Genomic DNA, 27,061 nt, shown 5'->3' with positions numbered 1-27,061 from the left:
CTCGGTGATTCCCCTTGAGACCCTGTTCCCTGTCACTGGCTGGGGATGGGGTGGAGGTGGAGAGACTCGAGGCGGCGGTGTCCGGGTGCCGAGTGCTTCGCCTCCCCCGCTTCTCTCGGTCGTCCGCTCTGCTCCGTCGTGGGGTTGGGGGCCCCGTCCGATGCTCCCCAGAATCCCGCCGGGACCCAGCCCAGCCGGTCGGGGCTCGGGGATCTTGGCCAAGTCGCGAAGGGCTGGATCCGCCTGCCTCTCGCGTGGCACAGCGGCCGCAGGGGCCCGGCGGGCGCCCCCTGCCCGGCGGCGGCTGGAGGCGGGCGGCCCGGTATGCAAATGTCCAGCGGGGCGGCCGCCTCCGGCTCGGATAAAAGCTCGGGGCGGGGCGTCGCGCAGAAGCCGCTGCCTCCCGGGAGCCGGCCGTGCGCTCCGGGCCCGCGCCAGCCCGCCCCCTGCCCGCGAGGCCCGCGGGCTCCCGGTAAGGACGCGCGGCGGGTCGGGGGCCCGAGGCGGCGTGGGGAGAGGTCGCGCGTCGCAACCGGGGGCCCAGCTCGAGCCGCCCGCGTCGCTTTGGTCCCCGCTTCGCCTCGGCCCAGGGGCGCCGTCCAGGGCCGAGCCTTCTCCGTGGGAACCGGGGAACCGGCGTCTCTGCTGCGCCCTCCCAGGGGCCGGGCAGGTGGCATCTCCCCAGGTTCTGCGCAGGGCCAGTTTGTCCCCAGGCCATCAGCGGTCGAGTGCGAAAGGAACTGCGTTCGGCGTGCGCAGGGTTAGGAGGGACTAAGATTGTCTTGGAGTGGCGTGAGACGGGGGTCAACAAGGAGAGCTTGCACGATGGGTCTCTGGCTATTATCCTGGTTTTTTCGTAGCCACCCGGAGACGTTTTGGGAGGCGATGGAAGGGAGAAACAGGCCGAGGGGAGAGAGGTGTGGGTGTGTACACGTTTGAATAAGCAGAGCTAATCGACTTTAGACGCTGGACGGAAACTCCCAGCCGGACCCAGCGCGTTACCCACCTCTGCAGAATAGACACCTAGTCTTGTGGAAAAACGACTGTAATAGCCCCCTTACCTTCCCTCTTCCCTCCTTATTTTATAAAGAAAGGGGTTCTTCTGAAGTCGTTGTAAAGCTAGCTCCAGTCTCAAGGTTGGTCAGTTAATATCTGGGTTTGCCCAGCCTGCCCATTGTGGAACTGCCTCCTTGTCTGGTTCCTGCCTCACCACCCCTCTAACCCCCCAATCCTACATCCCTGGAGGTGCAGCCTGGAAGGGAGAGAAACAGTCCAGAAGGTGCCCAAGTCCAGCTTACTGGCCCCCATTTTATGATGCCAGGAATGGGTTTTTCGCTGAAGTAGGAGGGACAGCAATCACACTCCCCTCCTCCTTCTCTCCTCAAAACCAGTCAGAACCACCCTGGGAAGGAGGGTCCTTGGGAGTCTTTACGAAGACCTGAGGGCTTTCCAAGTGGAGATAAGCTTTGGGCAGATGGCTGTCCTTGGAACTGTAGAATCTGAACTGGAAGGTCAAAGGGGGAAGGAATGGGAAATGGGAAGAGTGGAGAGGATTAATTCTGAGGGAAGGGAGTGGTGAACAGGTAGAGATATTTGACACTTCTCTCCTGTTTCTGTCTGTGTATGTTGCTGTGGTTCTGGTCAGTAACTGGATAAAAGAAGACTGGAAACATGTCCGAGTTTTGGTTAATTTCTGCCCCTGGAGATAAGGAAAATTTACAGGCGCTGGAGAGGATGAATACAGTAACCTCCAAGTCAAACCTGTCTTATAACACCAAATTCACGATTCCTGATTTCAAGGTAAAATACCCCAGGAGGAGGAAGGAGGTGATGGGCTGGGGTGGGGTGGGTGTCTTCTGGAAAGCCAAGGAGAAAACAACAGGGCAACGGCACCAGTGCTGAGGATCAGCCTGGCTGTGAAGCTGGACGGGGGGACTGGTCTCGATGGGACTTCATGAATAGCCCCAAATTAACTGTGATGCTTGTGGACTTAGAGCCACAGGACAGAATGAGAGGGAGACAAGGGTGCGGCTAGCAGTGTCTTCAAAAAGTGGAAAGAGTGTCTTAAACACACTTGGGTCCTCACTGAGTTCTCAGATTCTTCCGGTTTTATCTTCAACATCTAAGAAGACCAACAATATACTTTAAATGTGCAGGCTTGGAGAGGTTCATCCTTTTTTTAAAAAATTTTTGGCTGCTCGTGGGCTTTCTCTAGTTGCAGCGAGCGGGGGCTACTCTTCATTGCAGTGCTCGGGCTTCTCATTGCAGTGGCTTCTCTTGTTGTGGAGCACAGGCTCTAGGCGCACGGGCTTCAGTAGTTGTGGCACGCAGGCTCAGTAGTTGTGGCTCTCGGGCTCTAAAGCGCAGGCTCAGCAGTTGTGGTACATGGGCTTAGTTGCTCCGTGGCATGTGGGATCTTCCCGGACCAGGGCTCAAACCCGTGTCCCCTGCATTGGCAGGTAGATTCTTAACCGCTGCGACACCAGGAAAGTCCAAGAGGTTCATCCTTGATTGTGTTCTTGAACTGGGAGCAGGGCAGGCAATCCAGCATCCCTCTGGTTCTGGTGGAGAGAGAAGGAAGGAGATTTAGTGACAACTGGGCAGATGGCAGAAAGAGATTTTATTTTATTTATTTATTTTTAAAATATTTATGTGGCTGCGCCGGATCTTAGTTGCAGCACGCGGGATCTTTAGTTGCAGCATGCGAACTCATAGCTGTGGCATGCAAAATCCTAGCTGTGGCATGTGGGATCTAGTTCCCTGACCAGGGATCGAACCCAGGCCCACTGCATTGGGAACGTGGAGTCTTAGCCACTGGAGCACCAGGGAAGTCCCAGAAAGAGATTTTAAAATGAAACAAACATGGAAGAGGAGCAAGATATGTGCAATCTTCTTACTTCAGAAAGAGTGGACTTTTTGCCATGCTTCCTCCAAGGGGAAGAAGGCTAAGGCAGTCTCTCTGCCCTACAAATATGTCATGGATTCTGGAGGGATGGTGCTAAACGCCCAGAGGTGGCTCTTCTAGTAAACTGAGGTGTAATCCTCTTTCAAACCTCAGTTCGCCCCTCTGGCTTTTTTGCATAGTCGTTAATGATGCTACTACATTTGCTACTGTTTATGGAGCGGTATGCTGGGGGCCAGGCTCTTTTAGCGCATCTTCCTGAATCCTCACAACTCCCACTTTATAGATCAGGATGGGCTGAGAAAGGAGACTGGGGTTGTGGAGCTGGTAAGTGGCAACACTGGGTTCTGAACCCACATCTTGCTGATTTTTCAAACCTGCCATTGTTTGTCCAGGGTCAGATACTGTGAAGGTTAGTAAATTAAGCATCCACTCACTGCTTACTACGTGTGAAGCGCTGTGCCAGACCCGAGGGTACAAAGATTAAAAAAAGACATGACTTCTGCCAAATGTTGCTTAAAATTAAGTTGTCTGAAAAGAAACAACACTTACTAGGAATATCCAGACTTCATAGTTCCCTGATTACTTTTCAACATCTGATGGATGGTTGATAATGTGATAACAAACTTCTTCCTTCTGATTCTGTGAGTAGACCTTTAAATACAATTTTGGACACAGTAATAATTTCCACAAGAAACAGCTCGTCATAAGTAATGTGTAAAGAAAAGGACTTTCATGAATGAATGGGAGCAGGAGGAAAAGCTGCCCTTGCCCCAGTAAGATCATTGTTAATAACAGCAGAGAGGACCAGAGATAGGGATTGTCTGGACTACCTTGGAGAAGAAAGGCTTTCAGAAATGATGACTTCCTTGACTTGCTTTCTGTTTCATTGCTTCCTTGGCTGTGGGGATTAATCCCCTGTAGAGCGGACTGCCATGCTTAGACAAAAATAAGCTGAGGGTAGACCACGACACATAGTCACTCCTTTCTACGGCAGAAATGACAGTTTATCCTGTTGGCCAAAAAAATAATAATAGTAATAATAATCATCATCCAAAATCCACCGATTTCCCTTGAGAACTCTTCTCAGTTTCCAGTTTCACCATTGACCAAGGACAACTGAGTCAAGATAGAAGAATTCCCTGCACTATAGTTGAAACTCCGTGCCCCCCCCCACCCCCGCCAGCTACAAAGCCTGAGCATCTAACTTCTCTCCGATCTTTCTAGGTGGGGACCTTGGATTCCCTTGTTGGCCTCTCTGATGAGTTGGGGAAACTCGATATCTTTGCTGAAAGGTAAAATATTTTTTATTTACTACATACAAGTGAGAATTTGACATTGTTGTCAGAGGACACAGTGCTCTTGCTTTGGCTGAGGCCATACTTGCCTAAACCCGGTCCTGGAAGTCACAGGAAGAGCCAGGGCAGGTCTCCATGAGGGTGCCAGGTCCATAGCTGCACATGGGGTCCCTTGCGTAGTTTTGTTTGCTGAGGCAGAGTTTTTCTTAGGGGGCTGCCTTCAAAATGAAGAGGGCTACGGCATAAGATGGCATGAGGTACTGAAACACTTAGAAAAACAGTTGGTGCAGTTTTCCCCCCAAGGCTTTTTAAGTTTTTTGTTTGGTTTTGTTTTTGTAGGAACATATGCACGTAGTAAAAAATTCAGAGTACAAAGGAAAGCTATCCAGTGAAAATTGTTTTTCTTCCCACCTATTTTTCAGTTTCCTGTCCCCTCATTTTCCCTCTTTTAAGGCAATGTTATTATAATTTTTAGGAGAGCCTTCCAGAGATAGCCTGTACATGTACAAATAAATATGAACATATTCTTAAAAATAATTTTATACAAATGATAGCATATATTCTGCACCTTGCTTTTTCCCCTTAATCACATTTCTTAGAGATAGTTTCATGTCAGTCCGTAATTGCATTTTAAACATTTAAAAAAATTTTTTTAATCTTTTTTTTTAAATTTAATTAATTTATTTATTTGGCTGTGTTGGATCTTTGTTGCTGCGTGCAGGCTTCTCCAGTTGCGACGAGCGGGGGCTACTCTTCCTTGCGGTGCGCGGGCTTCTCATTGCAGTGACTTCTCTTGTTTTGGAGCACGGGCTCTAGGCACGCGGGCTTCAGTAGTTGTGGCTTGCGGGCTCTAGAGCTCAGGCTCGGCAGTTGTGGCTCACGGGCTTAGTTGCTCTGCGGCATGTGGGATCTTCCCGGACCAGGGCTAGAACCCACGTCCCCTGCATTGGCAGGCGGATTCTCAAACACTGTGCCACCAGGGAAGTCCCCATATTACACATGTTTTGTAACTTGCTTTTCCCTTCATATCTTGTTCTTTGCATCTAACCGTTAACTAGTCCACTGTAATGTTATACCATATGGATTTGCCATAATTTACCTTTTAGGTAGATTTTAAATAATAATACTTCCTTGTCTTGGTGAAAATGAAACTTGTTTAACAAGTGTTTTCACTTGGTTTTAAGAAAAGTACAGGTGAGATAGGTGAGGAAAGAGTCTTCAGGGGCCAAGGCATATACCTACCAATCTGCATGACCAGGGGAGACCAGGGTTTGACTGCCTGAGCCTCTGTAGAGGGTTTCCTATTTTCAGGGCCTGTGGGCATGTGCTTTTTACCTTCTCAGTGGAATGGTGATGTGCAAGCTGCTGCCTTTTCTGATGCAGTTTTGTGGAAATTGTGTAATTAGGAGGTTCTAGTGATCATACTTCGAGGTTCCTAATCTGCAGCTTGGTGCCATGGGCTAGAAATTAAGTTTTCTGTGTTCCAGTTGCTGTTCAGCCACCCATCGCCTAAGAATAAAAAGAATCCTTTGTTAGTAACATTTTGCTCTATGTGGGATGTTGGACTAACCACATAGAGGCAATCCTAATCACCAAGCGGTTTGCAGCTCACAGTCCTCGAGAAAGAAAACTAACCTTCACCTTTCTCATCTGTGAAATGGGACAGTAGCGATCATCTCTGTGCTTTCAGGGAAGAATGAAGGGGAGTGAAATCATGTTGAATCAAGAATGAGCAAATCCCAGGAAGTGTTCTATGAGAAACTAACATCCAAGAAAAAGTGGCTTGATCCCTAAATATCAGCTCCTTTCTTAGGCTGCTCCGCCCCATGGGGAGGTGGGTCTAACAGATACCATGGAGGCCAGCCCACTGTCCTGGGCTGGAGATGCCTTTCCTCGGCAGCCCTGACAAACCACAGGACGGGGCTATGCAGTGAGGTGCAGCAGTGCTGGCTTCAGGGGAGTGAATTGTTAAAAAAAAAAAAAAAAGTGTGACTTGTTCTCAGGCCTGCTGCAGAAATGACAGCTAGCCAGCATTTTCATTTTTCTATACCTTTCTTTGCTACCAGTTTTCTTCCCTGGTGCAAGTCCTTAACCTCTTTCTTATTCACCAAAGCCCCCTCTACCTCTAATAAAATTCTGTGATCTTGGATTATTATCACTTCCACTTTGCTTTTTTGTTTGTTTCTTTGTTTTTTTCAGTAAGCGTTTGTGTTTTGTCCGGTACCTATAGGTTGCACAAGTTACTTGTGTTTAAGAAAATGCGTGAGTAAGCCAAATTAAGGCTGTAATTGTGAAACAGATAACACCTGAATGAATTAAAGGCTTTTTGTTTTTTTTTAAACAGGGTGCGGTATGGAAGAATGAAAATCACTGTGCATTGTTTTATTTTTTCCTTGTGGGTGTATATTCCCAAGAGCCTTCCTCTCAGGGGGAGAAGAAAAGCGGTGTGGTCTGAACACCCTGAAATTCTTATTTCTAGCATTTATCTAGTCTAGGGGTCAGATAACTTTTGTTTGGGGGTTCATGCTGGAGCTTGGGGTAAAATAATGGGATACACTAATAAAATACAGAGATCAGCTTCAGTTAAAAGTACGCAGGTGTTATTGGATAAATAAATGCTAGCTGGGTATGTAACCCGGGCAGCGTAAACTTGTCAGCACTGCTACTGGCCAGGAGAACAGAGAAGGATCAGGAGTTTTCAAGGTGTATTGTTTCCACATCCTTTTATTATTTATTTACTCGGTGCACTAGAGTGTTTTTCCACGTAGCTGGAAGGCAGCTTTTGCTTACTGGAGCCTTCCTTTTGTTTTTGATTTATTCCCCCATGCTGTCTTTGGTAATTTACTCTGTATTTGCACTGTAATTAACGAACTTTTGAGAAACCAAATGATTTTACCTTTAGAAGAGCCCTCCCTCCCTTTTTTTTTTTCCCTTCTACGTTTGAGTCCTTCCCAGTATCTTAGCCTGTTTTGCAGTGCTGGTTAAAATATTACATTTCACTGGCGCTTGGGCTGTCAGAGGCACCTCATGAGTTTCTCTGGTACTTTGGTGACTGTCAGCTGCCCCTGAGTGCATTACCTGGCTTGCGGAATAGCTGGTGGCTTTTCTTTATCCACATGGCTCCGTGAAGTTGACTGAGGGTTGGCTGATCAAAGATTCCATATGCCAGTGTGGCTGTCTGCTTAGTGATGCAAGTCTTAGGAAGTCGGTTCTTCTAAGGGCATTCTAAAGAGAAGCAAAAATATAATTAAAAAAAAATTACCCAAGCTTCCCTTCTCTGTCACTGCAAGAGTATCAGGATGAGATTACCTGCATTGACGCAGTTTAGATTCACTGGAGAAGTATCAGTCGAACGCCTGTTTATGCTGTGTGCTGAGTCCTCAGGGCTGCTTGGTAGTCCCGCTGTGTGTGTGCTGACCTCCTGTGCTCTGGAATGACTGACTTTCCCTATATCCCACTCGCCCCTGTTATCGCCTGCTAATCCTGTTCAGCTCCCCCAGACTCTCCTCTCACCCACACCCCCTGCCTTCAGACTTGCTGATTGACCCTCTCCTAGGACAACTGAGGGCACCCCCTTCTTCATAACACCCTCCATGGTGGCCTTGTGCATTTTCTTGTGGGATCATTTGATGACTGTCTGTCTTCCCAGCTAGACTGTAAGCTCCAGAAGACCAGCTGAATGAATGAACGGAAGAAAGAATCCTGGAATATTAGAGCTGAACGGGTCCTTAGAGATCTATCTAATCGAACTCCTTCATGTTCCAGATGAGGAAACATGCCCAGAGAGAAGTTCCTAGAAAGAGCTGGGTGGGCTGGGGCAGTGGAGGGGGAATAGACCCTTTAACCAGATTCACTAATTCACCCAGTGTCCATCTGTGCCTACCCTTCCTCTCAGTGGCTCCCACCAGCACCAACAGGACGCTTAATAGTATTTTTTAATACAGACCTTGAAAAGTGTCTTACTTGTGTTTTATTCATTGCTCAGATAATTATTGTTGACACTTTAAAAATAATATATTTACACATTAAAAAAAATCAAATGGTATAAAAAGGTACAAAAAGAAAATTGAAAGTTCCACTTTCACCCCAGTCGCTCTCCCCATAGGTAGCCATTATTAGGGTTTTGTGTGGTTCCTTCCCTGGTGAAAAAAGACAAAATGAAACACACACACACATACACACACACACACACACACACGCATGCACATTCATGATCCAACCCAATATTTACAAATTTTATTTTGAGTTATCTACTTAGCACAAACAGATTTGCAAAGATCCTATTCATGATTCATTTCGGATTGCACTGAAATTAGCGGAGATTAACATTCTTAAAACTTTGAGTGCTTCCATGAGCACAGTTCATCTTTCAGTTGACTTAGTTCTTTTTCTTTGTTCCTCTGGTAAAGCTTTAATGGTCTATTCAGAAAGTTCTGCAAAGTATCTTATTTTTTCCCAAGTGTTACAGTTTTTATTTTGTTGCTATTGTACATGAGATCTTTTCTTTAAATGCTTATTGTTTGTAAATAGGGATTTTTCACATTAACTTAATGATGTGACAACTTACGGAATTTCCTTGTTTCTAATGATTTTTCAGCTTATTTTCTAAGGTTTTTAGGCATGTGATCATATTGTCTGTAAATGACAGTTTTTCCTGCTTTTCTCTCATTTTGTTTTCTTGCTTAATTGCAGAGGGTAGTAGCCCAGAAAAATGTTTAATTTGTCAGTGATGGTAGTGGACATCGTATTCTTGTTCCTGCCTTTAATTTGGATAATTTTAGTAGCTCACCATTAAATATCATTGAGCTCTTGTTTTTAAATATACTATTATCATGCTAAGAAAGTATCTGTTTCTGTTTTACTAAGAGTTTATCTGGAATAAGTGTAATTTTTTTCAAATTCCTTTTGTGGCATATAATGAATTGGTCCTATGTTGTTCCTTTTTTTTTCCTTGACCTTAATATGGTATATTTATTAATAGATACCATAATTATTGAATCATCCTTGCATTCCAAGGAGAAACCCTACGTGGGATGTTGAACTCTGTTTGCTAATGTTGTAAGATTTTGCATCAGTAATCATGAATAACAATAATACTAACATCATAATGTTATCATAACATAATGATAGTTAACATTTATTGAATGCCTACTCTGTGACAGCCCAGAGATTTCAATAACTGATGAAGCTAAAGTTAGAGGCCAGGGAGTCTGGCTGCAGAGTCCTCATTCCTTTTTTTTTTTTTTCTTTTTGAATCTCATTCCTTTATTCTAGCTCAAGCTTTGTCTCCTGAAATGTAACCCTTTGATTTTTTTTTTTAACATCTTTATTGGGTATAATTGCTTTACAATGGTGTGTTAGTTTCTGCCAGAGTCCTCATTCTTTAACCACAGTATTAAAATTGGTCTATTGTGTGACAGCACACAATTAAAAAGCCATGTTAGCGTAAGAAAAGTGGTGGCTTTGTAAGAAGAATTCGGAAGCTTTCCTTTTTTCTCCATTCTCTCTACACTGTTCAAAATGACATCAGCTGACCACATGGGACTTCTAAGCACTTGAGATGTGGCTAGTTTGAATCGAGATGTGTGAAGTTTAAAATACCCATCAGATTTTGAAGAACTTGTACGTACAAAAAAAAAAAGGATGTAAAATATCTCATTAATATATTTTTATGTTGGTTACCTGTTAAAATAATAATATTTGGGATATTGGGTTACTTACGTAAAATATGTTATTAAAATTAATTTAGTTGTTTTACTTTTTAAAATGTGGCTACTAGAAATTTTTGTATGTGTGGTTCAATTCTATTTCCATTGCACAGCACTGGGCTAGAGCTCTAGACAGCGCTTCTCAAACACACACATGAGTCCCCTGGGGGTCTTGACAAAATGCAGAGTCTAACTCAGTGTGTCTGGGCTGAGCCTGGGATTCTGCATTTTCCCAGGCTCCCAGTGATACCGGGGCTGCGGCAGGCCACCCTTGGCATGGCACGGTCAAACAGGGGCTCTCAAAGTGTGTGAGTCACGTCATCTGGAAGATTTGGTAAAACAGGTTTCTGGGCCCCCTCCAGAATTTCTGATGCAGTAGGTCTGACGTGGGGCCTGAGAATCTGCATTTCTGCAAGTTCTCAGGTGATGCTAATGCTGCTGTTTGTCCTGGCACCGTGATTGAGAACAGCTGCTTTATTTTAGTTTAGTTTTTTCTTTTTAACATCTTAATTGCAGTATAACTGCTTTACAATGGTGTGTTAGTTTCTGCTGTATAACAAAGTGAATCAGCTCTACGTATACATATATCCCCATATCCCCTCCCTCTTGCGTCTCCCTCCCACCCTCCCTATCCCACCCCTCTAGGTGGTCACAAAGCGACGAGCTGAGAACAGCTGCTTTAAATGGTACTGGGTTGATCCGTTTCTGGACAGTTTAAAATATGTCACTGTGACGTATTGGGGCTTGCTGCATTTTTAGGAGTAGTTCTATTCACAAAACTTTCCAGTATTCTCTTGGTTTTCTCTTTGGGAGAAGAGGTGTATGGATTTTGGTAAATTTCATTTTCCTAGAAAATAATTTATTACCATCAACTTTTCCAAGTTATTCGCATTGAGTTCGATATTGTTGTGAGTTTTATAATTGTCTCTTCTAATTTCTCATTGTGTGTGTGTGTTTTCTTTGATTAGGCTACCCAGCAGTTTCACCTATTTTAAGAGAAGCAGCTTTTTTTCTCAATTTTTTAAAATCAATTTTACACTTTTCTGATTTCTAATTTTCACATTTCTACATTTATCTTAGTTTCCTTCCTCTTGCTTTGCTTGGGTTCATTTTCCTGCTCTTTTCTGTGAAACATAACTGTGTTACATGCTGCGTTCATTTGTTTCATTCTGTAATGTTGAAGGTAATGGATTTTTCTCGGCATATTATGTAGCTTTTGGAATTTTCATTATCATTTTTTTCTAGATGTTCTGCAAGTTTTTAAATGCTTTTTAAAATTTCTGGACTGTTGAGATTTTTTGTTGTTTCGTTTTTCACTTCTAATTTTATTGCTTTGTTGTTAAGAGAATAAAATAAGTGCTATTTCTACCTTTGGGAATTTGAAGTTTTCTTTGCTGCTTTTTCTAAGTGTTACATGGGTGCCTGAGATGGGTGTGGTCTCTTGTTTTCATTGTATAGAGTTGATATATTGTCTGTTGGACCCACAGCATCAATGATTTTCATATCTGCTGGGTCCATGTTTCTAATCTTGATGCACTTTGCTGCTCTTACTGCTGGATCATAAAGGTCTGTGACAGTTATGACTCCACTGAGGGTTGCCCCTTGATGGTCTCTAGAGTCTCTGTTATATTGTTCCCTGTCTTGAGTCCACACCACGTGCTGGTTGTCACGGTCCTGTTTTGCTAGGGGCCATTCTTTGATTGCCCGTTGTATGCTAGGCACTGTATTAAGGCGCCTTCCATTTCTCTATTTCCTCATGCGATCTTCACCACAGTGCCAGGAGCTGGGTGAACATCCCCACGTTCTAGATGAGAACATTGATGTTCTCAGAGTTAAGTCACTCACTGTGCAGGGTCATAGCTGATGTGTGTCAGGCCTTCACTGGTCCCCCTGCTTCTCTCCCTTCCTGGCAGGTGGCGGTTAACTTCTTTTCCGCCCGCCCTGCCTTCATCCCCTCCTTCAAGCCCTACTGGGCTAGTCTCTGCTTTGACAGCCCCCAACCAGCTGCCAGCAGTTTTCACCAGGGCAGAAGTCCCACCTGCAGGGAAGGAGGGGGTGTTGATTTCTGTGGGAGGCAACCGGCCAGCGCCAGCCTCAGGCAACATTGTGAAACTCACAGAGTGATTCTTTGGAGGTTAAATTTAGTATCAGGCCCTTCCTTTTTATTTATTTATTTTCTTTATTTTTTTTGGCTGCCTCAGGTCTTTGTTGCGCCCTGCGGGCTTCTCTCTAGCTGTGGTGTGCGGGTTTTCTCTTCTCTAGTTGAGACGTACGAGCTCAGTAGTTGTGGTGCGCAGGCTTAGTTGCCCTGCGGTGTGTGGGATCTTATCTCCCCGACCAGGGATCAAACCCGCGTCCCCTGAATTGGAAGACGGATTCTTTACCACTGGACCACCAGGGAAGTCCCCCCTTCCATTTTAGACCTGGATCAGCTCCTGGGAGCCACGGCTCCACTGTTCTCCAGACCTCAGCCCGGTCCTGTCCACACAGCACTCTTCACGCCTTACGTAGATGGCAGCCACTTAGACTTATTTTCAGAGGCTTAAGGGGCAGCTTTAAATGGTTCTTTTTTGGCATTGGCTTTATGTCCAAAGTTAATAACATGCTCAACGGACAGCTTATATGTTTCTTTTCTCCTCTTACGTGGTCTTTCCCACCTCAGTCAAAGGCTCCCGGGGCCCAGGCACCGAGCAAACAGTCTGGGCCCCTCCTTCCTGACCCTCCACTTGAGACCCCAGTGAGGACCGAGCCCCGTGGCCTCCGCCTCCCAAACCTGTCCCGTTTCCATCCACTCCTCTGCCTTCATCCAAACCACCTTCTTCTCGTTCTGTACGTTTGCACCAAACTCCTGACCCAGGCCCCCCGCCTGCCACTTCCCCTTTGAAGGGTGGGTTCCCTGTCGTCATCGCATCTCAGTTGGAATGTCACCCCCTCCAGAGGCCTTCTGGGGGCTCGCAGCCAGCCGAGCCCCTCTAGGGCACCCTATTTTAGTTCTCTGCCTTCCACACTCCCCTGTTTAACACTCTCCTTGTTTGTCTTTGTGTGCGTCTTGTAGAAGCAGGGACGGTATTTCTGGGCGCAGCTCCTAGAGCAGCGCCTGGCTCAGAGTGTGTGCTGAATTACTGAATATTTTCTGGTACACGTCCATCTCACAGTAGTGGGTCTCCTCTTCTAGCACCTGTACCATCTCCTGGGGAGCTTAAAAAATTTACAGGTCCTGGGGCACCACCTCCAGGGATGCTGATGGGGTCCGGTCGGGGTAGGGCCTAGGAATCTGCATTTTAAATGGGACCTCTGGGTGATCCTGAGGCAGGTGGGCTTCCGACTTTGAGGACAGGTGTTAGTAATAGCACTTACACAGCTATTAGCCCGTTGGATCCTAACGTACTTCTAGGAAGTATGTCTTAAGGCCAGGGATTCTAAATTTATACTTAAAAGCTTATAACAAAGTTTTTTTATTTGTTTTTTTTGTGTGTGTGTGTGTGTGGTTTTTTGTTTGTTTGTTTGTGAACAGGTAATACATTCACATGCATCAAAGATAAAACCAATATAAAAGGCTCCACATGAGAAGTTTCCCTTATGCTCTCCCCATCCAACTCCCTCCTCAGCCCCCACTTAGGAAGCTGCTTGTATGAATCACTTGGATACATTTCTGGTCCTTCTTTATGCAAATACAGGCAAATTCCAGCATAGATTTTTATTTCTCCCCTTTTCAAATACAAAGTAGTAATCCACGTGTTTAGCATCTTGCTTCTTTTTCACTTAACAATATATCCTGGGAGATTTTTCTTGTCAGTACATAGAGCCTTCTCGGTTTTAAGCTACCTTGCATTCCACATGGGGGAGGTATCGTAGTTTATTAACCAGCTCTAGAGGTGGACACTTGGCTTGTTTACTTTTATGGGGAAGGAGGCCGTTACCAACAGTGCTGCAGGGTGTAATCTTGCTCCAACATCATTCCTTTGCACATATAATTGTGCAGGTGTATCTGCAGGATGAATTCTCAGAAGCAAATTGCTGGATCCCGGGGTCATATGCCTTTGTAGTTTTAATGGATGTTGTCAGATTTCTCTGACCATTTTACATTTCCACTAGCAATGAAATTAAGGAGTCCCCATTTTCCTACAATCTTTCTAATCAAGTACGCTGTCAAATTTGGGGGTTTTTATGAACCTGATAGGTAAGAAATGGTACCTCAGTGTAGTGTAGGCTTTTTTTTTTTTTAAACGGCTTTATTTAGACGTAAATGACATACAACAAATGGCAAATTTTTAAAGTGTACATTTCGAATGATGAGTTTTGACATATATACATCAGTGAAACCATCACCACAGTCAAGATAGAACACATCTGTTACCCCCAAAAGTTCCTTGTGCCACTTATTCAACACTAATCTGCTTTCTGTCACTATAAGAGTCTGCATGTGTTTTAAGAACTCTTTTTTTTAATATAAATTTATTTATTTATTTATTTATGGCTGCGTTGGGTCTTCGTGGCTGTGTGCGGTCTTTCTCTAAGTTGTGTGGAGTGGGGGGCTTCTCTTCATTGCAGTGCGCAGGCTTCTCATTGCGGTGGCTTCTCTTGTTGTGGAGCACAGGCTCTAGGCGTGTGGGCTTCAGTAGTCGTGGCTCGCGGGTTCAGTAGTTGTGGCTTGCAGGCTCTAGAGCGTTGGCCCAGTAGTTGTGGTGCACGGGCTTAGTTGCTCCGCGGCATGTGTGATCTTCCCAGACCAGGGCTCAAACCCGTGTCCCCTGCATTGGCAGGCAGATTCTCAACCACTGCGCCACCAGGGAAGTCCTAGTACTTTTATATAAATGGAATGATATAGCATGTACTCTATTTTTTTGGTTTGGTTTTTCCATCCTGTATCATTATTTGAGATTTATTGATGTTGTGGTGTGTATATTAATAGTCTTTTTTTTTTTTTTTTACTGCCGAGTAATATTCCATTTTATGGGTAAGCCACAATTTATTCACCCATTGGAGGACATTTAGATGGTTTCCAGTTTTGGACTATTTAAGTTGTTATGAATATCCATGTACCGCTTTTTGTATTGACATAGTTTTCATTTCTCTTGGGTAAATACCTATTCCTTGAGTGAGCTAGGCTCCTGGTACCCAGAGTGTGATTGCATACCTCCCCTTTGACCCTCAAACCTTTGCATTGCTTCCTGACCCTGTGGGATGGTAGTGGCTTAGATGAAGGCCAGATTAGGACCCTCTAAAGCATGGGGTTCCAGGGCATGGCCCCCTTGCCGTGGACTAAGCTTGATATTACAGCTGCATTGAGTACTACTATTTTGTAGACATAAGGGATACTGATTTTTTTTTTTTTTTTTTTTGGCTGTGCTGTGGCCTGCGGGATCTTAGTTCCCTGACCAGGGATTGAACCCTGTCCCCCTGCAGTGGAAGCGCGGAGTCCTAGTCACTGGACCACCAGGGATTCCCAGGAATACTGATTTTTTTTTTTTTTTAAAGAAATGCCCATTCTTTGAAAAGTTCACATTCTGGGAGATGAGGCAGCAGAGTAAAGCAAACGTCTGGATCCTATCGGTGGCACGTGAGTGAAGCAGGAGAGACTGGGGACCATGGTGGCTCTGAGGAGCATTGGACTGATTTCTTGCTTCACATCCTAAGGCACTTATCCAGCTAGCCAGCCAGGATTTGCTGGGCGTCTGTGTGTTTTCTAGGAGCCACTATATTTTTGCTTGAGCTGATGATAGTTCAATTAATGAGTTTTCAGAGATCTGTTTGTTTAGTGGTGACCAGATGAGGAAACCAGCACTTTAGCAGAGTGATAATTTATGTGATGGAGGGAGGGTCCTGGTGTAAGCCCCCTGGAGGCAACAACTGTGGTCTGTTTGTTCACTGCTGTTTCCCATAACATCGCCTGGCGCATAACGGATACAGTATGTTTTTGCTGAGTGCGGGAGGCAACAATTTTTTTTTTTAATGGTAGTTGTTTTTTGTTTTTTGTTTTTTTAATTGGGGTACAGTTGATTTACAATGCTGTGTTAGTTTCAGGTGTGCAGCAGAGAAAGCAACGTGTTGTGGGTGGAGATGTTCTCCGACTCTCAGTTGTACAACATTTGTTAGGGTTGACTTGCCTTGAGGAGGGGGCACTTGGGCTGTTATAAAGGGTGAGTAGCGTCCAGGTAGCTTCAGAAGGCTGGCCTGGGAAGGGCAAGGGAGGGGAAGAGGGTGGAGAAAGAGGAGGCCGGAGGGAGGGGTGTTCCTTGTAAACTCTGCTAAGGAGCTGGAACATCAATATTTGAACTTCTTGGGAAACCAGTGCTAGAGTTGAAGCAATACGATGGCATGCTAAAATGTGTATTTTTAGAGATCCCTCTGGCTGCCATGGGAGGGAGGGGCAGGAGGAGGCCAGATTGGGAGAGGCAAGGAAAGCACACAGGAGGCTGTTGAAGGAAACCTGGACAAAGATGGCATGACCTGCCTGGGACAGCGACCCAGGGCAGGGCTTGGACAGATTTCTGGTAACTGTAAAATATAGTGGTTATGGGAAAAAAGGGGGTAGAGACAAGGAACTTTGGGGGAGGTGGCGACATCCAGCATAAATGACCACACCAGACCTTGACATTGTCCACGCTGGGTCTCCACCCTCGAAGCCAAGAAAAAGGCTGAGACATTTTTTTATAAAATTGAGATATAATTCAACACTGCAGTATTCATCCCCTTAATGAATAAAATTCATTTGTCTCTAGTATATTTACAAAGTAGCCCAGCCATTGCCACTGCCTAATTCCAGAATGTCGCCATCATCCCCAAAGGATGATTTGTACCCATGGCCGTCCCCTACCAAGGAGTGTCAAGCTGTCCTAGAGGCCTTGTTTTTGTCCTCGTCAGCTCCCAAGGAGCTGTGTGACCTCAGGCAAGTCCCCACCTTGCCTTGGTCCCTGAAGGCCCTTCCAGCTGTGACCCCATGTGATGATTCTGGGTGGGCAAATTATGTTATGGTCATACTTCCATGGCTCTAAAGTAATGTTAAAGATTTTTTAATGGCGGGGCTGGGCTTGTTTCATTTTATTTTTTATGGCAATAAAACACAGATGATTCTACTATAATTAACACCCTAATTAGCATCTTAGTGTAAATCTTTGTCTTCATTTTTGGTTACCTCCTAAAGTTGCACTTCCGAAAGTGAAATTACAGGTTCAAAGGATATAGAAATATTTAAAGTTGCTTGTACACATTGGTAAATTGTTTTCCAACGAGGTCGCAAGAACGTGCTGTTTTATCAGACCCCCATCGATTCAGTGCCTTTGAAAAACCTTGTCCGTGTCCCTGGCCAAATGAAAATGATGTATGATTGTGTGAATGCGGATTTCTTGGATCACCAGCACGAGCAAGCACACTTTCGGGTGTTCCTGAGTCACCTGTCATCCCATTTTGTGATCTGCCATTTCTGGCCTTGACCCCTCCATCCCCTGGGAAGGCTGCGGGTGGTACCACTCTGGTGGCACCCTTCACCTGTGAGCCCTGGGGCCCCTGCCGATGGGCGTGGTGACCGGGCTGCTTGGTGGGTTGACTTTTGGCAAACTCTCCAGAACGTAGACAAATGTGTGCTGATGCTTAGGGAGCTAACTGCCCGGTTATTCCTAAAAGACCCCGGAGCATTTCGGTACCACTTCCGAGCAAGTAGCCTTCCTCTCCTCCACGTTCCACTAGGGGGCAAATTTTCTCTGAGGGTAGGTTGACTTTTTTTTTTTTTAATTTTGGCAGCGGCACGTGGGTTCTTAGTTCTCCAACCAGGGATCGAACCCGTGCCCCCTGCAGTGGAAGCACAGAGTCCTAACCACTGGACCGCCAGGGAAGTCCTGGCAGGTTGGCTTTTTGGAGAGGACCAAGAATTTCTATGCTGTGTTATGGGCAAGTTAAGCTGCACAAAGCCATCCTGGCCAGAACCAATTCTGTTCTGAGTGACGGTGGCAGGGGGCGGGGTGACTTTACTGAGTGGCATTCCTCTAAAGGTGGAAATATTTGTCTATTTCTGAAACGGAGTTTCTGAGAATCCAGGGCAGAATTCAAAGTAAGCTGTAAATGGGGCCAGAGTCTCCAGAGCAGGGACCTCCCAGAGACCTCACTGGATCTTGTTTTTCTAAAACGAAAGTCACTGAATTGCTCTCCTCACATTTTCCTGATGACTTTGCTGCGGGACATGTCCCTTGGCTGAGGAGGAAGCAGAGAGACAAAGGAGCGGGTGAGGTGCCCAGGGGCTCCTGAGTCACCAGAGGAGCGGTGGGGAGCAGACTGCCTATCTGTGTGGAAGCTTCTGGACCTGACTGCTCAGGGCCGCCGTGTGGCTGCAGAGGGAGGCTGGGCCTGTGGTGGCACCTTTACCTTGACTCTGAGGCCAGTTAGCGCTGAGGGAGGGGCTTGGGGTTTGGGTCCCCCATAGCGGGGCACGTCAATCCCAGGTGCGCTGCCAGCGGCTGGTGTGGAGGATGGAGACTTGCTTTAGAGGCAAGGGTACAGGACTGGTACTAGCTGCTGCTGCGGCCACCAGCAGAGGGCCAGGGGCCAGGGCCGGGGTGAGTTTCTTGGCCTCCCCGAATCTGTTTCCTCAGCTCCTGGGGGCTTCTCCTCCTCCTTTGTCCTGAGGATTCAGATGTATCTGTGCCAAGGGCCCTTCTGAGGACCGAGGGCAGCTCACCTGATGGAGCCACTGTTACCCTTGCTTCAGACCCTATGGAAACCCCCTCTTCCCTCCCTGTCACCTGTTGGCCCTCCCCCCCAGGCTTGGGGTCCTTTCTGAAAACCAGACCCACCTTAGTCTGCTCTGCCTGAATTATCCAGAAATCCCAGGGGAGGGGGGATGCCCTCTTTCATGTCCCGTAGACTTGCGCTCAGGACCTCGGAACCTGACAGCCGTGCTCTCTTTATGAGAGAACTGGGTATAGGAGACCCAGCCCTTCCCACAGAGCAGGGGGAGAGGCAGGTGGGTACAGATCGCCCAGCTGAGGCGGAGCGCCCTGATGGAAGTGTGGCCCACAGGGATGCTTTGCTGCGCACAGTTTGGCGTGGAGACACCATTTAGGAAGCATCTCCTCTTCTCTGTGCTTGAGCCCTGGGGTAGGTGGACTCAGGTGAGTGGCGATCAGCCCCCTCCTCCGCTTCCACCTGCCCCGGCTGCTCCTTCCCACCCGCAGACCTGGGCCTGGAAAAGCCCTGAGGCCCTGCACGCCAGACGGCCAGATGAGAGTGCAGGAGGAGAGGTGGTAGACACAGAGATCTCAGGAACACCTGCCTAGCTGTGCTCTTAGCTCCGGAGCCATCATATACCCCAAGGGGCAGCAGGAATTCGGGGCCCCGTTGGAGCCCAGGGTGCAGAAATCAGCAGTGCTCAAGGTGCCCCAGAGTATTTGTAGAAAGGGAGGACAGGGTGTTTCTGTCACCTACTCGGCCACAGGCATCTCCGTCTTTCCTGACTCTCATCCCTGCCATTCCAGGTCTCCGGATTCTGCCTGTTCAGCTCCTGAAGGCCTCCTTCCTTCTCAGTTCCCTACCTGCCCCGCCTCACACCTGGGTGATGCCTTCCCCCGCACCCATCTTACTCATTTTCCTCGTGGGGGCTCCCCAGATGACTGCCAGGGTATCAGCAGTTAATTTGAAAGAAATCTTAACGGGCTGTGCCCAGGTAGCATGCTTTTGACTTATTCCTTTATTAGCTTCTTGCTTTGTGTATTTGCAAGACCATTATTGGTCATTTTATTATTAATACATAATCATGCTGGTTTTTTTAAGTCCAAATTCCACCTCTGCAGTCCCACTCCCCAAAGGACACCATTTCCACAATTCATTGCGAATCTGTATAGACTTTTCTATACATAATACAAGTTTGAGTTTTTATGTCTTTTGCTTTTTACAAAAATGTGGTCATAACTATAGATACTGTTTATTATTTGCCTTTTTTCCTTTTATTCCGTGATGTACAGCCTTTCATGGCAATCTGTGAGAGACCTCCCTCATTGCTTTTTGTTTGTTAGTTTGTTTTTAATTTTTTGGCCATGCGACGTGGCATGCGGGATCTCAGTTCCCCAATCAGGGATTGAACCCGCTCCCCCTGCAGTGGGAGTGCTGAGTCTTAATCAGTGGACCGCCAGGGAAGTCCCTCTGCCTCATTGTTTTTTAGAGATTCCTTGGTGATCCATTATATCAGCTGGGTCCCCTATTGATAACTATTAATATTGATAACTATTCCCCTATTGAGATGACTTCTTGTCTTCTGTAATTACAGACCACGCCAGAGCCCACATCCTTGTGTATACGGTTTTTTGCGCAGGAGCCAGTGTATCAGAAGGGCCAATTCCTAGAAGTAGAATTGCTGGGCAAAAATATCTGTGTGTTAAAAACGTTTGATTGATATTCTGAAAATAACTGTCTTGTAAAGCTGTTCATTTGACACGCCATGTCAACAGGGCATTGGTATTCCCGTTTCCTAGAGTATTTGCCAGTGCTGAAATTATAAATCTTTTTACTGTGCCCATCTGGTAAGTGAAAAATGCTTTATCACAGCAAGTGAGGTTAAGCTTTTATCCTGATGTTTACGGGTGATTTTTTGTTGCTCTGCCAAGCATTTTACCAGGCCTCCTCACCATCAGTGTTGACTGGTGATTTTGAGCCCTTTTCAGTGCTTGTTGGCCATTTGTATATCTCCTTTGGAGAAATGTCTATTCAAGTCCTATGCCCATTTTCGAATGAAGTTGTTTGTTTTTATGTTGTGATTTTTAGGGATTTTCTATATATTCTGAATATTAATCCCTTATCAGATGGTTTGCAATTTTTTTCTCTCATGCTGTGAGATGCCTTTTTATTCTGTTGATAATGTTTTTGATGCACTAAGTTTAAAATTTTTCATCAAGTCCAACTTGTATTTTTTTTTTCTTTTTTTGCCTGTGCTTTCGGTGTCATATTGAAGAAATCATTGCCTAATCCAATATCATTAAGTTTTTGCCTTGTGGTTTACTCCAAGCATTTTATGGTTTCAGGTCTTACATTTAGGTCTTTGATCCATTTTGAGTTAATTTTTATATATGTAACACCTGTTAGGTAAGGGTTTAAATTAACTTCATTCTTTTACATGGGGGTATTCAGTTTTCCCAGCACTGTTTGTTGAAATAATTGTCCTTTCCCCATTGAATGCTGTTGGCACCTTTGTGAAAAATTGTTTGATCATATATGTGAGAGTTTATTTCTGGGGTCTCTGTTCTATTCCATTGGTCTATATGTATGTCTATGCTAGTACCACACTGTTTTGATTACTGTAGATTTGTAGTAAGTTTTGAAATCAAGAAGTATAAGTCCTTCAGCTTTATCCTTATTTCTTCAAATATTCTCTCTGCTCCTTTCTCTTCTTTTTCTGGGACTACCGCAGTGCATATGTTGGTCTACTTGACGGTGTCCCACAGGTTCCTTAGGCTCTGTTCACTTTTCTTCTATCTTTTTATTTCTGTTCCTCAGACTCAATAATTTCCAATGTCCTGTCCTCAATTCGCCGAGTCTTTCTTCTTCCGGCTCAAATCTGCCTTTGAATCCCTCCAGTGAATTTTTTATTTCAGTTATTGTACTTTCCAGCTCCAGAATTTCTTTTCAGTTTCATGACATTACAGAAGTACATGGAAAGGGAAAAGTGCTGTTCTTGTACACACAAAGGTAACCAGTGTTAACAGTTTGGTGTCTTTTCTTTCAGGATTCTCATTTAGATGTATACTGACATATAATTTTTTAAAGTGGGATTGTATACTGTACATGCTTAAATATTTTTTGATGTTTTATTCTGAGCTAATTTCAAAGTTCCAGCAAAGTTGCTAGGCTATTCAAAGAATTTCCATATTCCCTTTACCACGTTTATCTTCTCTCACTCACTTTTTCTGAAGTCTCCTGGCCGTGAGTTGCAGATGTGATGTCCCATTACTTCTAGATACTTTAATATATATTTTCTAAAAACAAGGACCGTCACTAACATTATCCCCTACTACAGTGATCAAAATCAGGAATACAGTAATATTATTTAGTCTACTGATTTTAGTTGGCTATCACCAATTATCTCAATAGTGACCTTTATAACAAAAGAAAATCTCATATTTTTCTTAGATAATGGTAAACATTGAGATGTTTTTCACAGTTGTCATGTCTCATTAGCCTCATTTAAACTGGAACAGTTATTCAGACTTTCTTTGACTCTTATGACATTGAGTTCTTTGATGAGCACAGGTCAGTTATTTTGTAAACTGCTCTTTAATTTGAACTCATCTGACGTTTCCTCATGATTAGATTCAGGTTACGTAATTTTGGCAGGAATATCCCAGAAGTGAAGTGATGTTCTTCTCAATGCATCATATCAGGAGAAACATTTTGTTCATCTTTCCCATTACTGGTGATTTGAACTTTGGTCACTTGATTAAGATAGTATCTGTTGGACTTCCCTGGCGGTCCAGTGGTTAAGACTCTGCGCTTCCAATGCAGGGGGCATGGGTTCGATCCCTGGTTGGGAAACTAAGATCCCACATGCTGTGCGGCCAAAAAAAAAAAAAAAAAAGATAGTATCTGTTGTAAAAAAAATATTTTTTCTTTTTTTTTAACAATTTTTAAAAATTGAATGTTAATTCACAATGTTGTGTTAGTTTCAGGTGTACAGCAAAGTAATTCAGTTTTTTTATATATATATATATTCTTTTTCAGATTCTTTTCCATTATAGGTTATTATAATGGTGATTATATGTTATCCAATAAGATATTGAATATAGTTCCCTGTGTTATACAGTAGGTCCATGTTGTTTATCTATTTTATGTATAGTAGTAAGTATATATTAATCCCAAACTCCTAATTTATCTTTCCCCTCCCCCCACCATTGTCCCCTTTGGTAACCATAAGTTTGTTTTCTATGTCTGTGAGTCGGTTTCTGTTTCGTAAATAAGTTCATTTGTATCATTTTTTTAGATTTCACATATAAATCTTTATCTGACTTACTTCACTTAATATGATAATCTCTAGGTCCATCCATGTTGCTGCAAAAGGCATTATTTCATTCTTTTTCATGGCTGAGTAATATTCCATTGTATATATGTACCACAACTTCTTTATTCACTCATTGTTGATGGACATTTGGGTTTGTTTCCATGTTTTGGCTATTGTACACAGTGCTGCTATGAACATTGCGGTGCATGTATCTTTTCTAACTAGAGTTTTCTTTGGATATATGCCCAGGAGTGGGATTGCTAGATCATATGGTAACTCTATTTTTAGTCTTTTCAGGAACCTCCATACTGTTCTCCATAGTGGCTGTATCAATTTACATTCCCACCAACAGTGTAGGAGGGTTCCTTTTTCTCCACACCCTCTCCAGCATTTATTATTTGTAGACTTTTTCATGATGGTCATTCTGACCAGTGTGAGGTGATACCTCATTGTTGTTTTGATTTGCAATTCTCAAATAATTAGTGATGTTGAGCATGTTTTCATGTGCCTGTTGGCCATCAAAAAATTTTTTTAATGAGGTAAAATGTACATACAGTGAAATGTGTACATCTTGAATGAACAGGTTGATGAACTTTGTTGGGAGCCTCAGTGTAACCAAACCCCAATCAAGGTTACACACTGTCTGCAATTTGCTTTTTTAATTAAAAATATGATTTCTTTATCTTCCCTTGTGGGTTAGTATAAACTTTTGTGTTAGAGGAGGGAGCCAGAGTTTAGTTTAGACCAAGCACTGAAGAGCATGGCTTTGAAGTCATGTAGATCTGGGCTCAACTTCTGCTCTGACACTTATAACTCAGTGTAGGGTGACTTTTAGCTCTTTAAGTCTTAATTTTTTCATCTTCGAAGTGGGGGTGTTACCTAACTCAAAAGAGCGTCTCAAGAATTGAGTCCCCAAAACACCTACGAGCCCTTACAAATCGATGTTTTTTTAAAAAAAATGATGAGAAACCAGTGAAAGATATGAACACTCTATTACCAGAAGAAAATAGCCATCGGTAGAGTCTAATAAACCTATCAAAAGATGTCCAGCCTCATCGATGATCAAACAGATGCAAGTCGGAGCACCAGTGAGATAGAACTTTTCAGCTATCAGATTGGCAGGGATTAAAAAGATCCATAACCTGTCACGTTGGCAAGGATTTAGGAGGCAGGCACTCTCATCCATTGTTGGTGGGAGGGTACACTGGCTCTGTATACTTGGCGATAATTTGGCCTTATCTGTTAAAATTGCAAATGCTCACACCCTGTATTCCAGTAGTTACTCTTCTGCAACTTATCCTACATACGTGCCTGCACAAATGGGCAAAATATGCGTTTTGTTGCAAAATCATTCAAAGCGTAAACAACCTAAATGTTCAATCGAGAGAATTAGTTACGATACAACCTTGCAATGAAATGCTATGCAGTCAATGAAAGGAATGAGAAAGCTCTACCGTGACGTGTAAAGGTTTTCACAATGAACTGTAAAGTGAAAAGAGTAAATTTAAAACAGCATCTAGACTCTTAGATTCCTTTCAATGAGAAAAATGTTCTGATTTTGTCATACCACAATTCACGGATGACTGTAGTTAATGATCACAGTAAGTCAGGGAAGTTTTGTTACGTGCAACAAGCAATTTTTCCAGCAATTAAGCTTCGTCAGACCATGCTATTCTGAGATGTTCCGTGGTGGTGTACACACCTAGGGGCAGGTGTGCTGCCATGCTTGTTATAGTTAAACATTTCTTGGAGGCTAGAATTGGAAACAGCAAAGAGTCATTAACAGAATGACAAGGGAATTCTGCTTTTAGGTCGATTAGGAAGGAAGCATGTATGTTATTTAGGTGCTATGACATTCGTTTATTCATTCAGCAAACATTTCCTGAACAGCTGCTGTGCTTCAGGCATTGCCATTGGGGCTGCAGTTACTACTTCCTTCATGTAGAGAAATTACTTAAAGTATGACAGAGGATACGGTAATAAGAGACAGCAACCTGCATGTGTCGCTATAATAATGATAAAGAGGAGCCCTTGACAGCATTAGAAAGAAGCTCTCTGAGAGCAGGGGCTGTTTTGTGCATAGCATCTAAGTTCACAGCACTCTAATCAGTGCTTGGCACACAGTTGATTAATGTCTGGAATTTGCTAAATGAATGAGTGAATGAACGAATGAATTTATAGGGTCAGGGTTCTAACAAATAACAGAAGACATACTCCAATTAGGATGATTTGAGAAAGGTCTATTCATAAAGGAGCATATAGTTGTATGAGGGCTTTTGAGAAGCACAAGGAATGGTACAGGAACCCAGGTAGAGGCAGAGAGGTTACCACACCCCTAGGCTATAGGAGATGAGGAGAGATAGGTTACTGGAACTGGGAGGGAACCAGATTTGCACCCCCTACCCCTGCCCTCACCGTCTCCTATCGAATCTACTGGGGAGCCAGAGGGCAGAGAGCCCAGACGCCTCCATCAGGCTGCCGAGAGCTCATCTGAAGGTACCTACCACAAACTCCCGGGGGCCTGGTTCTTGGTATGCATTGCACCAGACTCTGTGAGATGAAGAGCATCACCCCCATTTTGCCAAGGAAACGGAATGAGATTAGCTAGGTAACTTGCCCCAGTTATCATTAGTAAGATGCAGAACTACTATCCTAAGAAATGCCAACACATTTGTGGAGATTTGAGCCCAGGTGGCCCAGAACCTTGGGGTCCACAGACAGACTGGGTAGTTGGGAGGCAAATTACTCCTCTGGGCCACAGTCTCCCAGCTGTAAAATGGGATGATAACCTCTTCGAGAATTTTTGTGATGATTCAATAACAGTGATAGAGAACTTGGTAAACAAAAGAAAACCTCAACTTAATATAAACTGTGGAAGTGTTAAGTATTTGGAAATAGGCCAAAATGCAAAGCACGTGTTTCCTTTTGGGTGGGAGAGTGTGGTTGTTCATTTTTTTTAAAAAATTAATTAATTAATTAATTATATTTAATTTTGGCTGCATTGGGTCTTTGTTGCTGCTCGCGGGCTTTCTCTAGTTGCGGCGAGCGGGGGCTACTCTTCATTGCAGTGCTCGGCCTTCTCATTGCGGTGACTTCTCTTGTTGCGGAGCATGGGCTCTAGGCACGCGGGCTTCAGTAGTTGTGGCACGTGGGCTCAGTAGTTGTGGCTTGCAGGCTCTAGAGCACAGGCTCAGTAGTTGTGGCACATGGGCTCGGTTGCTCCGTGGCATGTGGAATCTTCCCAGACCAGGGCTCGAACCCGTGCCCCTGCATTGGCAGGTGGATTCCCAACCACTGCACCACCAGGAAAGCCCCTTCATTTTTTGTTAATTACTTTATACTTGTGTTTTTCAGTTTATGGTCACGAACATACATTAGTTAGATATGAAAACAAGTTGCTCTCCCTGCCTACTCCGTCATTTTTTCCTTCCCTCTCTGTCTTTCCCTCTCTCCCTCTCTTTCTTTAATCTGGGGCCTTTCAGTGCCCTCTGCCTCAGTTTTCTGTGTTGGGCCCTAGGCCCCTGGGCTCCAAGTTCTGAGTGGCCACATGGCCAGTGCCTGCATCAGCAGAAAACCGTGTTCTGCATTTGGAATTCAGTGACCTCATCCTCCTCCCTGCAAACACCTGCCCCCTCCTGGGAGCCAGGAGAATGAGGAGAGAGGGCCTGAGGCAAAGATGTAGGTCATCAGAGCTTTTAGACTTTGATCCTGGTTGGCCTGCTGCCAGCTGGACTTCTAACTGATGGGCCTCCAGGAGTGGACACTCTTTGCCACCAGACACTCCTGCCTGATTAGTTCTATTAATATTTATAACAATCCCGCAAAATGGGTATCATCCCATTTTACAGAGAAGAGAACTGAGGCTCAAAGAGATTAAATAAATTTGGCCAGAGTCATACATTTGGCAGAGCCACAGTGAACTTGAGCCCTTCTGCCTCAAATCTCATACTTTCCTTTCCTTTCTCATACTTTCTTGAGCCTTCAGTATGTTTTCTGAAGACTTAGAAAGTTTTAATTTTCTAATTATAAAAGCAACACTGGATTAGAATAGAAAATATGTAAAGTAGGAACAACATTTTCACATAGCTGCAGCCATGCTATCTGTACAAGTCTGTATCTTGGTTTTTTTCCACGTAACATTATAATGCACGCCTTGTTCCACGGTATTAGAAATTCT

General features: G+C 44.5%; 1 protein-coding gene across 2 annotated transcripts in view; it reads left to right on the top strand.

The window, feature by feature from the left end:
• Positions 1-384: 384 nt before the first annotated feature.
• The window catches only part of ATP6V1C2 (ATPase H+ transporting V1 subunit C2), a 51,985-nt gene continuing 25,308 nt past the window's right edge, over positions 385-27,061 (top strand). For both annotated transcript variants that reach the window (XM_059942212.1, XM_059942211.1), the window contains exons 1-3: positions 385-472; positions 1,646-1,800; positions 4,130-4,197. In XM_059942212.1, coding sequence (XP_059798195.1) covers positions 1,672-1,800; positions 4,130-4,197 — 197 coding nt within the window. In that variant the 5' untranslated portion in view covers positions 385-472; positions 1,646-1,671. The remainder of the gene's footprint in view (positions 473-1,645; positions 1,801-4,129; positions 4,198-27,061) is intronic.

This window comes from Balaenoptera ricei, chromosome 13, assembly GCF_028023285.1.
Source record: "Balaenoptera ricei isolate mBalRic1 chromosome 13, mBalRic1.hap2, whole genome shotgun sequence".
In the NCBI taxonomy this organism is placed as follows: domain Eukaryota; kingdom Metazoa; phylum Chordata; class Mammalia; order Artiodactyla; family Balaenopteridae; genus Balaenoptera; species Balaenoptera ricei.
The sequence above is the reverse complement of the archived record's forward strand: the minus strand, read 5'-3'. Positions and strand labels throughout refer to the sequence as shown.